The following is a 14,847-nucleotide window of genomic DNA, read 5'->3' on the forward strand; positions in this document are numbered from 1 at the left end:
TCAGTGTCTTAAAGATCACTAGAAAGGTAGGTAGGCGTGTTTTATTAGTGTTGGAGCTAGACTCTGCAGGACAGTGGCCCTCTAGAACCGCAGTTGCCCAGCCCTGCCCTAAGGGCTTCTAAGGTCATATACTAAATTTAATTTCAATTTGTCAAACAAACAATGTGTCAATGTGTTTCCACAAAATATTAAACTATTATATCATTATTATATAATTATATTGTTGCATTTAAAGTATATTTGATCAAATAAATGCAGCTTTGGTGTGCATCAGTGACATCTTTCGAAAACATCAAAAAATCTTTCCAACCTCAAACTTCTCTGAGCTTTTCACTTTGGTGAAAGTGTTAAAGTGTCTCTGTGAGAAAGCTGGATCTGTGACAGCCGGTTTATTGGGAACATATTACTGTAGCTTCAGAAGTGCCCGTGGAAATGCTAACTGTGCGCATCCGAGAGGCAGCAATCATAGCTTATCCACAGACATTCGTTCACCTGCAGTTACTCTTGCCTCAGGACAGATAGTGTTTGAGAGCTGTTTGGTTTTAGCCTTTGATTGCTTCTGCCCGACTGAAGCTAGTGTGAGACGTTTGCAGCTCATTCATGCCAGTGTTATACCCTCGTACACCATGTTACGTTGAATTACCTTTTAACAGAGTTAAAGCTGTTCTGTCTCTTTTCATTTAGATCTTCAGTTCTGTGTTTAACACATAAAAAGCTGGCCTTGTAGAGGTATAAAGCTGTGCAGATTGCAGGCCTAAAACTAGTTAGCGTCAGCCTGTGGTAAAAAGACTGTGGTTAAAAGTTGAGGAATGTTCATGTTTTGTTTAATGCTTGTGCAACATAAATTGCATACAGTCACCCTAAACCTTTTTAAAAGCATAGACATTTGAGTAATTTCTTGCATGACTCAGTGGAGGTTTTATTTATTTATTTTTTTATACTTGTTTATTGATCCATATTTATTTGTAGCCTGCTCCTTTTTATCTGCAGGTCTATAATCCTGGTAGATTTTGCAAATGAATGGTTTTACAGCTGGGTTAGCTGTGTGTTAACCTCATAATGAAATTACAAACTCTTCAAAATGGCTTGCTCCTTGCAATTTTTGTCTTGTTTAATGGAGCTCTTTGCAGCAACCATCTGAAAGCTCAATTTGAGAAAATCACTGCGTTTCTGGATTGTTTTTAAAATGTCATTCCCTATTGTTGAATTCAGAGTCTTGGATTATAACAGTGATTTGTTTGTTGTTTGCTTAGTAATAGTGTTTCAGGCTCTTGATGCTGTTTCTTCTGTGTTTATCAATAGGTTGTTAATATCCAGGCCAGGACAGCGCGACTGACCTGGGCTCCACCAGCAGGCCTCCAGAACAGAGACAGGCACAGTAACGGACACCCGTTAACCTGCAGCTACGAGCTCACTCTCTCAGACAAGGGTCGTAACGGCCAGTATCGCGTAATCTATAGGTAAGATATACGTGTCGTCTGCTCGGGATCCTTGAGAAATATTTATGTTCTCATAAATTAAAAGGATCACCACAAGGAAGAAAGTTAGACATGAATATATCATCCATCGAGCAGAAAGAATCATTGGATGCAGCTTGTTCTCCCATCAGGACGTGTATGATTCAATATCCAGAGAGGAGACAGGAAAGATACGTAATCAGACCCGTAAAACCCTGTCATCACTGCTTTGAAGCATGAGTCTCAAAGCATGACTCAAAGCTTAAGACTTCAAATTTGTAACAGTCGTGCTGGTGAAATTTGATTTGGTTTCCACAAAAATATCATGGCAAATGATAAAGTGATATTACAAAACATCTTATTTACCCCAAGCATTTTATATAAATATGGAACATTGCTGCAAAAATACCCTTGTTAATACTGTTTCTAATTTGTATTTGGGCATAAATACTTTTTAATAATTAATAAATACTTTTAAATAATTTTAAATTTGTAACTGTTCTCTTCACTGCTGTTTATAACATTGTGGATGTTTAATATGGTTTTAACTTGCATATTAAAATAATTTGCTGACTACTTACACACTACTCATGTTACGTTTAAAACTGATTTGTGCATTGCCTTTCAATTTGGTCTCACAGTTTTCCTTTTTTGTTTGCCACACTCGAAAAGAAAATGACTGGCGATAATTTAAAAGAATGGGGTAATTTTGGAGTTGCACAAATTCATCCTCTAACAAAATATAGTCACACCGCAAGGAAAAATGGTTGCTGGAAACCCTAAAATCTCTTAAGGCAAAAACAATCACAGTTTTTCCCTTAAGCAGTTGTGCTCAATAACTGAACAACATCTCTTACGAATGTCAATTCTGTGCTTTGAACACCACAGCTGTATTGCTGGCATCCATTAGGATCATGTATGTGTGCTTTTTTTTCAGTGGGGAGGAGTTGGAATGCAATTTAAAAGATCTCAGACCAGCAACAGACTACCATGTAAGGTAAGTGTAGTTGTCAACTTTATTTCTTGCAATCTGTCATGTTCAAGATTGTGTGCTTGAAGTAGCTTAACTCTTACTGTGATCAGAGCCCATTGTCACCAAAATGTTTTGCTTCCACATTTCTTTAATGACTTCAGCTCTCTCTAATGGTCTGCCTGTTACTTGTGATTAATTGAGCCGAGAATGCCGTGCATCAAAGCACTGGAAAGGTCAAGATTAAATTTGATGCATGTACTGTATCTCAAAGAACCTTTCAAGCCCACATTTGATATAATCTTTGCAGCTGCAAATAGGCGCTGTTAGTCTATTTTATCATTGGGAGCTCTTGTTAGTGGAGAATCCAGTGCTGGAGGTGGGTTTGCTTGGATCCTCATTAAAACACATTGAAATTGTCGGCTGAATTTTCTGTCAACCTTTGATACCTGGCAACAGTTGAACTAGTAACTAAATATATGTTCTGATTAAGGGATGGTGGGAGACACTGTGTCTCTGCAGTTAGATGTGACATTGACTGCACTTCTTGTCCCAAAGAGTTATTATTTTTTGCTCTTTATAAATCCGAGCAACCTGTTGGGAAATGTCATGCGGGTCTAGATGATTTTTGTCCCACCTTTTTCTAGCACCAGAATAAGGAATGAGTGTAGTGTAGTTTTAGCTCAACTTTTTTTAAAGCAATTTCCCAGCATTGTAAAAGCAATGTGCACTTAATCAGAAAATACATTGACCTTCTGATCATAGTGTATTAAAGTATTAAACAAGCCACAGCTGTGCTTTTGTTCCTGTAACTCAAATGGCACTAGAAGTGCCAAAGTCATGAGTTCAGTTAGTGTTAAAATGCACCTTGAATGCACTATTAGTTTTCTCCTTAAAGCAATCTTCTGTGGAACACACAAAAGTGTTTTCCCTCCCTCACTGTTTCTGCTATAAATGCAGTATAATTGACTTTGAATGAACTATGCCTTCTAAATTTATGTGTGTTTGTCTTTCTCAGAGTGAACGCAGTGTGCAATTCTGTGAAGGGTTCGTGCTCTGAGGTGGGGGCTTTCACCACCCACAGCAGTACCCCAGACTGCCCGCTGCCCCCTAAACTATCCCATCGCACTAAGAGCACGCTCACCCTGCAGTGGAAGGTGAGATCACTGTTTATCACATACTAGTATGGAAGTTACAGCCATAGCCAGATAGTTTCCTAGGCATCAGAGATCAGGTATCAGTTCTTCACTGAAAGGACATTTTAGCTATAAGTGTCACGATGCGTACTGTGTTGGAGTGAGGAGCGCAGAGACATAGGAGTCACAAGAATAACCAAAGGTAACACAGGGTAGGCAGAAGACACACAGAGTCAGAGTCCAGGGATGAGACGACGGAGGGAGGATCAAGGAAGGAGACAGCAAGAGCCAAGGTGGACCAGATGGAGGGAGGAGACAGGAGGGACTTGGAGTAGGTGGAGCCAGGCGGGACCTAGACCACAGACATGAAGTCGACCCATGGTGGAGCCAACGGAGGGAGGAGCCATGGTGGAGGAAGGGCTGATGATTCCAGGGGTCCGACCGACAGCTCTGGAGGAGGTGGAGGAAGCCAAAGGAAGCCAAGGGAGAGAGCTGATAAGCCAGGGCATACAAGGAACACAGAGATGTAGGAGTCGCAGAAATAATTGTTGTTAATAGACGAACCAAAAGGTAACACAGGGTAGGCAGGAGACACACATAACATCATCAGGAGAAGAAAAATACCAGACAGGGAACATAGGGCAAACAACACTTTAAATACAGGCTGAAACAAGGGTGTTTGGTTCCAAGATTTTTGTAGTCGACTCTGACTCTCGCTGTAGGAGTCAACAGAATCGACTCCTTGACTCCATTTACTTTAAATCCAAACAGGTCAGGAAGAGAATAGAAGATTATTATCTTATTATTATTATTTTTTTTTTTCTCTTGACACAAAGCCTTAAATTTCCATTATGAAAACAAGACACTTTTGGAATGACTGTCCAAATTGGGTAATGGCATTACCCTGAAATTAGTAGCCTGTTAACACTGTTGCTTAACATAAATATGTCAGTGTCTGAATTCATTGCTTTTGTTCTGTCCTTGCTGATAAAGTGCTCTCAACTGCCATGCACTAGGGACTGGAGAAAGTGAGTGATATATCGGACTCAACAACATAGTTGACTCCCTATCACTGCTATAAGATTTTCATGGTTCAGTTCACAGACAGTACTTCCTGTTACTTAACTCATTTTTATCAGGAAATAAGATTTTCATTCAGTTTTCCTTCTTTTTTTTTTTGTACAGTTCTAATTAGTTTTGTGTTTTTATATCTCTCCTCTCAGGCACCAGTCGATAATGGATCAAAAATCACCAGTTACCTTTTAGAGTGGGATGAGGTATTGCTATATATGTATATGATTTGTATTTATTTTTTGATTCTCAAGAAAGATTTTATAAAGTTCTTTTTACATTTTTAGAAAAAGGCCTTCTGGATGAAATGCATTTCAACATTTCGAACACTAATGACATCTTTTTGACATCAGTCCTCTCACATTCACTCTATTTAAAGTTTCATATCTGAGTGATGTCTCTGCACTGTTGCTACTCATACATTTCTCACCCAGCTGTATGGCTTCAGTGATGTTATGCAATGTAGTGACTAAAATCTATGTGTTAATCATCTACTTCATCTATTAGGGCAAAAAGAATAACATTTTCAGAGAATGTTACTTCGGAAGCCAAAGGCACTACAAACTCACTCACCTGTGTCCAGCCATGGCCTACACGTTTCGAGTGGCGGCACGCAACGATATAGGAATGAGGTATGCCTGCCGAATCAAATGCATAACCTTTTTCTATACTTACACAATGTATTTACATGCTTCTGCTACATGCTAAAACACATTAATCTTAATGTTACTTCCTGTTTAGTATGGATTGTGTGCAAGTTGGGATACAGCCAAATATTTAAACATTGTTTAATAATATGTAATATGAGGATAATAAGACTCTTTCTTTGGGTTGCTGTACAGGATGCATATAATTAAACCCTGTGTGTGAAAACAATCCCATTATCTCTCTGTAATCTGATCATATCACCAATCACCATCCCTCAAGTCTTAATGGAGATGGAGAGCCATAAAGTCACCTTGATTCAGGGGAACAGACGGCTGCATTTCACCTGCTATATATATTTTTTTCACAAGTCAAAATATAATTATGGCAAAATAAAAAAAGGTAAATAATTTATAGTGATATAATAAAATATTATAATTTATTCCATTATATAATTTTAGTTAAAAAAGACAAATTGATTAAGAAGAAAAGCTGGTTGACCCTCACACAAATCTACAGAATAGATCTATAAAATATGTAATGTTGGGTCCAGTGGGTGGAAATGTAGTTGTTGAGGGAAGATGGTCATCACTCTGAATGCAGCTCCATCCCTCTTCTCCTCCATCTCCTGACATTAATACCAGAGACACATTCAGAGAGTTAAGCAATATGCTGAAATATGAGACTCCACCTCCAGCAAACCACCCATTTGCCCAGTCTGAAGAGGACATATTTTATTACTTCCTTAACTGAGAGAAGCTCATTTAACATCTCCTGTTTCCCAGTGGCAGTTATAGACACACTCCTACACACAGTAAATTCTAAGGGCTCTAGTAAACTTGTCCGTGAACCAGTTAATTGGAAGAAACCAGATTTAAAGCCACCATCACGAGGAGAGGAAAACTATTCAAATTCCTCATATCAGCCTGGAAGTTATTCATATTGGAGCTGCGTTTAAAAATAAACTCAGTTAAAGTGTCCAACCTGAGAGGGATGCACAAGCCTTGCAATGAGATGTTGAAACTGTTTCAAACTTTATGCAAAACACATTCATACATTCTTCCTTACGGATAACCGAAAAACTGAAAACACTATTCCTGGCTGTTTTATGGATTCTTGTATGTGTCTATATGTTTGTGTGTGCATGTTTTTATGTAATTCTGAATATTTTCTTTCTCCTTTTTGTTTGTCAGTGGCTTTAGTCCTGAGGTGGTGGTCTACACGACTGGAAGTCTGCCCCACCTGCCCCACGCCCCTCGGCTGGTGCGTGCGGGCATCACATGGATCACGCTGGAGTGGAGCCGACCAGATGGCTGCACCGCGGAGGAACCCGTCACATACACGCTGGAGATCCAGGAGGAGAACATTGTATGTCATTTAGATGACAGTGTCATCAGTTATAACATGAAAACAACCTACTGCAATACTGCAACAACATACTTGAACCCAATGGCATGTGCTTGCTTTTGGAATTTAGAAACTGGTCATTAATTAGGATGGGAATCTTTTTTTTTTTTTAGAAAATACTTGAATCAATTCATTTTCAAAACATTCTACTCCAGTTCGTGTTTGGACATCTGCATTGTTCCACCAAGACAACAAATGGTCAAATGTCTTTCTTTTGCATTCATACTGCTCATTAGAATTACTGTATATCAGTGTCATTTAAAAAAACGACAACACAAAAAAAATATTCAGATGTTACTGAAAAGTAGTAATATTTTGGTTTATTATATAGTTACTGTGGACCAGTTATTGATGGGTTACTCTCAGATCATATAAATTGTGACGTGGAACCATAATTCGAATAATAATAAATAAGGAAATTCCTTACTATTCCCAATGCTACTTGGCATAGTGTTAATGATAACATAAGGTCACATAATATGCTGTTTTATGATCATTTCTTTGCAGGGAACAGAGTTTTACCCAAAGTACACTGGAGAAAACTTGACATGTACTGTAGAGGGCCTGAAAAGAAGCACGCAGTATAAATTCAGGGTGAGTGAATCCAATTTTTCTTTCTTATAGCTTAGAATATCCCAAAATGTGTGCGAAATGTCATTATTGTGTGATTAGCGGAGCTCATAAGATTGTACACCACTAGTTATAATCACAATGCATATCATTTAAATAAAGAGTACCTTGTTTATCCTGTGGGGCAAATATAGATCACAACGTGATTTGGGAATTTTGAGAGTAACACAAATGTGCAGAGCATGCTGGGAACTGTGGGCTACTTCACTGCTAAGGACAAGCCAAGGACAAGATACAGAAGTATCACAAAAAGTTACAAACAGGCCTACAGTGAATTCACACTGGTTCAAACTTTATGGATATACATCAGACATCAGATATTCAATGTTAGCGTTGACAGACACATGTTGTATCAAACCTGTTTTTTTAACTCATGTTTACTACATGTTGATTTGTTTTGATCTGTGAGGTAGTACAGTAGATGGTTTGACACAAAAGAAAAAGTACACATTAAAGACACTTAAAGCGATTTGAAAGCGCACATTTTACACATATGCAAATTAATTGCAATTGACATGCTCAGAAATACCAAAGAGGTGCATTTGTCTGTTTTGAAGAAAATAATTTTGTATATTCTCTAAAGTGCTGGTCAAATATTAATTGCAAAGTTGTAGTGACCTCATGTTTTGGTCAAGCGTAGTGTAATAATTATTATCCAGAAGTGTGCAGCTTTTAACACCTGCTCTTTAAAGGCACAAAGTGTTTTGTTTACCTGTGTCAGTGAGTAACTGTATGTGCAAGAAGTGTGCGAGTGTTACAGGGACATCTGAAAAATTAAGCCTAGAGTCGTACATTGTTAATTACAGTGTTAACCAACTGCTTTAACCTCTCTGTGTGCTCCACTGACTCATACCACAGTTGTTTTTTATTCTCATCACATATATTTTCTTCTGTCACATTCATATAGTGTACTCTCCTATCCAATTATGAGTGAACCGCAGCCCACGTCAAGTGCTGCTGTAATGCAGTGAGTGGGTCTGGCTTAAGTGCTTTCATAATTAACTGTAATTCCTTTGAATGGTGCACACACCTCTTGGGTTTTTGGCATTTTATTTTTTTAGTGGAGATGCCCATTACAGTTGCAGGTGCAAATAATAGGAGTGTGTAAATGTGTTATGTCTCTACATTTGTGGTGGTTTGTTTGCGTACAGAAGCTCTTTATTAGGCTGTGTGTAAAGGTTTCTATTTTTGTTATAATCTTACGTTTTATATGCATGAAGATGAGTCTCAAAAAGCGGTCAGATTTGTGTTTCACACGTGTCAATTTTTTCCCGCTTTGACATTTGTAAATATATTTTTCAGCAATATGTCAAATATTGCTATGGCTCATAGTTAGACATAGGGTATGGAAGCTATTTGGCCTCTTTTTCCTGGATTTGTCCCTGGCCGGGATTTCTAAATGACCTAAAACATACAGGTTTTATTTTCCATAAAGTCATCATACATTATATGTGTATTTGCATTACTTTCACTGTTCTCTTTCTCGCACCTGACAATTCCTCGATTATGTATGATACCTGCATGCTATTGTTCAAACTACTTTTCATTCATTACCTTAAGCAACTATGAAAACAACAGGGGAGAAAGGCAAAACTTTGAAATTTAGGCAATTTAGAAATCCCAGCCAGGACAAATCTGGGATCAAGAGAACTTATAGTCACCATAACATAGGGATTTAAACAAAACCCATATGAATGAATGATATCTCAAAGCATGCAATTCAACAAGATTTGCGCTAGTGGTGCTTTTCTAAGCAGACTTGCAAAGTTCACTCTGGTGGCAAAACAAAGGCACACACACACACACAAAAATATTTATGTACATAATTAAGCCTGTTCTGAGTTTAAACAATCATGTTTTGTGTCTTGCAGCTCATAGCCTCGAACTTGGAGGGCAGGAGCAGTCCCAGTGAGGTACTGGTGTGTAAAACCAGTCCAGACAAACCTGGACCCCCCTCCAGACCCTGCATCAAGGGCCCTATCAGACCGTACAGCTTCAGTGTCAAATGGGGTATGGCTTTTTGTGCAGCTGAAATGTTCATTTTGAGTTGCTGTATTTGTTGAATTGGTTTCTGACTGAGGGAAATTGTAAATCTCATTTATGTTTGGGAAAAGATGCAATCTGTTTTGCATTGGAGCTTGACCTTTTGAATCTTGGAAATCGAGAAGAAATATCTGCAAATGTAATATTAATATTAAAAATAAAGTTGTAAAGTTTGTATTTACAAACTTGCAAGAAATGTAATGTAGTATAGTGCTGGTATTGCTCTCTCTCTGTCTGACGTGTGCGTCATCCATCCGCACACCATCTCACCTTGACATCTTCTTTTGTGATGCACTGCTTGGCTCCTGCCACTTTCCAGTTCAGTTCCTTGTTTGCAAACACAAGTAGGACGAGGTCTGCAATTGTATTGTGTCCTCAGTGTGATAATTCCCTCTTTATTTCCCCACAGTAATAAACCAAACACTTGATTTCATACAGCTGCAATAAACTTCAAGGGCAAATGTCTGAAATGCAGTTTAGGCTGAGAGTTTTTGCACAGTCAATGCAAAGGGAAACAACAGTTGTCAGGTCTAAATAGCTAAAGGGTGAAATCAAATGTCCCTCAATCTTTTAAAATTAGTTCATTAATACAATAAAAACATACTGTAGATTTCAGTGCTTACAGTAGCAAATAAAATACTTAATTCCGTCTTAATGAATGCATATTAAACTGTAAATGACCAAATTACAATGTTTTTGGAAAAACAACATAACTATATTCTATCTTGTTTTTTATTTTATTTTTATTGTCCCCGTTTGTAATTTTATTTGGATAAAACTGTCTGCTAAATGAATAAATGTAACTAACAATAGAAGCGGACCTAAGGGAAGAAATTACATGAAAAATATGTGCTCTGACCCATTTAATTTTATACAGCTTTATTTCTTTTGTACCCTTAAATAAAAACTAGTTAAGCTGTTGTTTAAATAATTTTCTAAGGAACTGTATGTATTTTATGCTAAACATATCGGTGTGTGTGTGTATATTTCTAATATCCTGTCTGTATTGTCATGCAACAGATCCTCCACAAGACAATGGAGGTTCAGAAATCTTGAAATACCTCTTAGAGATTTCCGAAGGAAATTCTGATGGTATGTATTAATGCATGCAACACCGATATATCACGTTGACATGCTTTGTGATGATCTGTCTGCATGTTAAAGTATATTTTTGTCCTTGGTTAATTACATCTCAATTTTATTTGGGAACAGTTGCATGAATAACTGACTCCCTGGTATCCAGCGTGGCCAGCTGTTTGTCCTGCGAATGCTTAACTCTTTGATTTCTGTATTCTGTAGCCAATCAGTGGGACATTGCGTATAGTGGGCCTGCCACAGAGTGTGAGTGTGAGGACTTGAAACCTTGCACGTTGTACAGACTGCGCACCTGCAGCATCAGCACGGGCGGCCACAGCCAGGTAACAGCTTACGTCACCTCTGTTCAAACGGGATCCCAAAAGAAATGCATTCAGAAAGAATAGAGAATTGTTTTCATACAAAAATGGCTCTATATTTGCAGGAATGAGTATGTGTATTGCAATTCACAACAACAAAACACACCATATAAATATTTATTTAAAGAGTTCAGGAAGTTTTTTTTTTTCAGTTCAGCAATATTTTTGAGGTGTCTGGTGTTGGCAATAAAAAAGAAGAAGAAAAATCAAAACATCACTTCTGTTATTTTCAGAATACTGTATAAAGAATGGGATTCAGTTTTATGATCTTTTTATAGAAACCCAGTCCAATATGCATCATACTGTATGCTGTACATTACCACTCAAATGTTTGGTTAGTAATATATTTTTTTTAATTTTGAAAGAAGCCACGTATGATCACCAAGGCTGCATTTATTTTATGAAGCATAATATACAGTATAAAACAACTATTTTAATTTAGTCTCTAATATATATTTGAATGTACTTTATTCCTGTTATGGTGAAGCTGAATTTTCAGCAGCCATTCAGCGTCCACTCTTCAATGTCATATGATCCTTCAGAAATCATTCTAATACGCTGATTTGCTGCACAAAAAACTTTTCCTATTATTACCAATGTTAGAAGCAGATGTGCTGCTTAATATTTCCGTGGACCATAACCTTAACTGCATTTATTTGACATGGACGTCCTTTGAATGTTGTTACCATCACTTTTGATTACTTTCATGTTTCCTTACAAAAAAAATAAAATAATAATAGCCTTTTGAACAGTAGTGTAAATCACATACCTATTTGTACAGTTATATAGATATAAAAACATAATTGTTATGCTTGTGTCCCTGCAGTGCTCTGAGAGTCTGCCTGTGCGTACGCTATCTGTTGCTCCAGGACGTTGCCAGCCTCCAAGAATCGTGGGTAAAGCGAAACACAAAGAAGTGAACTTACAGTGGGGTAAGATTCTCTGCATACAGTACAAAAACCCACAACATAATTTGTTTCTCTTTTTCTCTATCCTTCTTTGTCCTTCCTGTACAGTACATCACACTTCTGAGAGTTTTTCATTCCTTAGCCTCTTTTATTTCATGTTTAGTATTATATAAGTAACATGTAAGTGTCATTGCATTTTAATGCTTTTGTTAGCCTGTCCAGTTGAACCTACTAGATGCGGCACTGCTACATTGTTCATTCAATATATTGCGGAAAACATGAGTATCAGTGTGGAGAAGACGTTGTTTATGTCAAGACTGAAACCAAGCCATTCACACAGAACACATATTTATCACATTTTCTAGAGGGACATCTATCAGCATTGCACTTGCTTCTTGCACAAGTTTTTCACCAACCCTCTCTAGCTCATCTTTTTAAATGAAGAAAGTAGTCTGCTCTTTGTTATTGGTTTTCGGTCCTTTGTATTAAACTATTCATAAATGCATGGTGCATGGTGCATGTTTTTTTTCCCTAATATTTAAGCAACTTTATTCATTATATAGGGTTTGTAAACATTATGCACTTTTTTTTTTCAAAGATAGTCGTGTTATTTTATTGCGCTTTGAAGAAACGTGCATAATATTTTGCGCCATACGCCCTCTTGTGGCCGAAAGCTTTTTCCCCCAACTGAAATTATGCCTTTTAAATTCAAATTTAGTTTTTCAGTCATTTTGACAGCCCTACTCTGCAGTTTCGGATTCATTTCTGATAATGTGAAAGACTCTCTGTAGCATTTACCCAATGCCACAAAACCCCTTTGTCATGTCCAGGAATAGCTTAATATCAATATTTCCACCATTTTTGCTACATTTCCTCAACGTAACATTATCAGCTTGCACATATTTTCCAGTACTAGACTAGAATGATGCTCTTGTAGTGCACTTGACTCGCTGACTCCCTGTGCCAGAGCTATCGGTTTGGAGTTAATAGCCAAACCCCCTCACCGGGGAGTGAATTCTGGGTCTAATGGGAGCACTATTGTTGAGCTGCTGATTCCAGACTTTTTAAGTAAACACTTTGGATTCAGGATTTGGACAAGAAACTTTGATGATCTGAAGTTGTAAAGCTGTAGTTCGCTCTTCCTTAAAATAACCACTTACTTTTAATATCAAATATTAAATGAACCTGTAATTCCTACCATTTTAATTCTTTGTTGTACTTAAGTGCTTTGTCTCTGTCCTTCTTTTCAGACTGTCCCTCCTCTGAGGGGGCATGTGAGGTGAGTGAGTACAGTTTGGAAATGAGGGAGGGAGAGTCTGAGCCTGCCGAGGTCTATCACGGCTCTGATCTTGAGTGCACTGTGGGCAGTCTGCTCCCCGGCGCCACCTACAGCTTCCGCCTACGTGCTGCCAATGAGGCAGGGGTGAGTGACAAATCAAGAATCTAATATCAAGAGATTCACTGACATCCAGTGCTTAGCAATGATGGGTTGTTATAACTAGTTGACTAGACTGTCCAAAGGACTACTGCCAGGTTAGCATATCAGGCTAACAGCATGCTAAAACTTTCTCAGAGCTTATGTGATTCTGTATCTTCAGTGATTATGCACTGTATTTTATGCATGTCTTAAATTCATTTTAAATCAATTTTAAATCATTTTCAAAGTTTTTTTATTCCTTGTTTTATTTTTTTATGATTATTTTACTTTCTTTTAATGTGGCAGAAATGGGCTTCCATAGATATCTCTCCATATATCTCTTTTCCAAGGATTTCTCTTTCTCTATAATCCATCACTGTTCAGGAAGACAGAGATCAGCTCTGGCTGTCTAACTTTATCTTTTTTGAAGTACTGTTCCCTGTCTTATTTCCAGGAGTGTTAATACTGCATTCAGTGTGAACACTAGAACCTGAGGAGTGAATTCTATCCTCTTCTCTGTTTACTTTACATTGTTTGTATGAGACAAATTCCCACAAGTGAAGCTTCGATGTGTCTCGCATCAGATTGCAGTACTTGAGACATGCTTTGCTTTCAAAAGGATGTAATGCAGGATTTGGGGTCTTACTTGTTTTTTTGGTCTTTTTTTTTTTTTTTTTACATTTTATCCAGATATAAATAAACATATTTACATATAAAATGTTTTATATGATGTATTAGTTAATCATTTGCACTTCTATTTTTCTTTTTCTGTCTCTTTTCATTTGCTCATAGTATGGGCAATATTCTGAACCAACAGAAATAACAACCGCAGCTGGTCCTCCTAGCCAGTGTGCAGCACCAGCCCTCACCTTACTGTCCAATACCTGTGTGCGGGTCAGCTGGGAGGTAATTTATAATATTTAGCGCAGACCCATCATTAATAGGACATGGGTTTTTACTTTAACACACTCAACAGTACTGTCAGTATTGAGGTTCAGATGAGCTGAAGTACTTGTTAGATTCAAAAAACTATTTTATGCCCTGCCTCTCTCAGAGTCCAGAGAGCTCAGGGGCCGACATCTCTGAGTACCGTCTGGAGTGGGGCCGCGGGGGGGAGCCCATGGAGCTGATCTACTGTGGCCCTGACACGCAGTGTGAGATCTCAGACCTGACACCTGCTATTCATTACTACTGCAGACTACAGGTATTAATATTTCACCCTCCTTTCACTTTCATAATGCCTTTTAATTATATTAGAAATGCCCTGTGTTTTATTTGTAATTAATAATATATAGCTATAGTCTTTTGTTACTTTATTTTATAAGGTAAAGTTGCCCTTGGGAGTAGGAAAGTGTACTGTAAATAACTGATTAGTGCATGATGTGGTTTTATTCTATTTTACAATTTACAGTGAGTCGTTCTATCTTTGGATAGATTTTTGTGCCATATTTATCATATTTAGCTAAAATGAGCAGAGTAGTAAAACTATGACAGGAAAAGTTGAAAAGAAAAAAAAGTGAAAGTTGCCGCTTCATTAACTGCATCATCTTGCACAGTGAGGCTGTAAAAATGTTTGATTCATTATGCTTTAAATAAATGAGCAGGTCACAGTCATGTCCAGATGATGTCATATGGTAACTACAATTCAATAAGAGGATTAATTATTTAATTAATTAACCTAATTATTTATTAGGAAATGTAGTCATGCA

The 14,847-nt window shown here is 37.6% G+C and overlaps 1 protein-coding gene across 1 annotated transcript in view; it reads left to right on the plus strand.

The window, feature by feature from the left end:
* LOC113069720 (fibronectin type III domain-containing protein 3B-like) overlaps positions 1–14,847 on the plus strand; it is a 62,212-nt gene that overhangs the window by 30,939 nt on the left and 16,426 nt on the right. The window contains 14 exon segments of the mRNA XM_026242841.1: positions 1,303–1,460; positions 2,395–2,454; positions 3,446–3,584; positions 4,787–4,840; positions 5,142–5,266; positions 6,473–6,647; positions 7,194–7,280; positions 9,188–9,326; positions 10,380–10,451; positions 10,659–10,777; positions 11,640–11,745; positions 12,972–13,144; positions 13,931–14,044; positions 14,193–14,342. Of these exon segments, the coding sequence (XP_026098626.1) occupies positions 1,303–1,460; positions 2,395–2,454; positions 3,446–3,584; positions 4,787–4,840; positions 5,142–5,266; positions 6,473–6,647; positions 7,194–7,280; positions 9,188–9,326; positions 10,380–10,451; positions 10,659–10,777; positions 11,640–11,745; positions 12,972–13,144; positions 13,931–14,044; positions 14,193–14,342 (1,671 nt within the window).

The sequence above is a fragment of the Carassius auratus genome, unplaced genomic scaffold, assembly GCF_003368295.1.
Source record: "Carassius auratus strain Wakin unplaced genomic scaffold, ASM336829v1 scaf_tig00002407, whole genome shotgun sequence".
Lineage (NCBI taxonomy): Eukaryota > Metazoa > Chordata > Actinopteri > Cypriniformes > Cyprinidae > Carassius > Carassius auratus.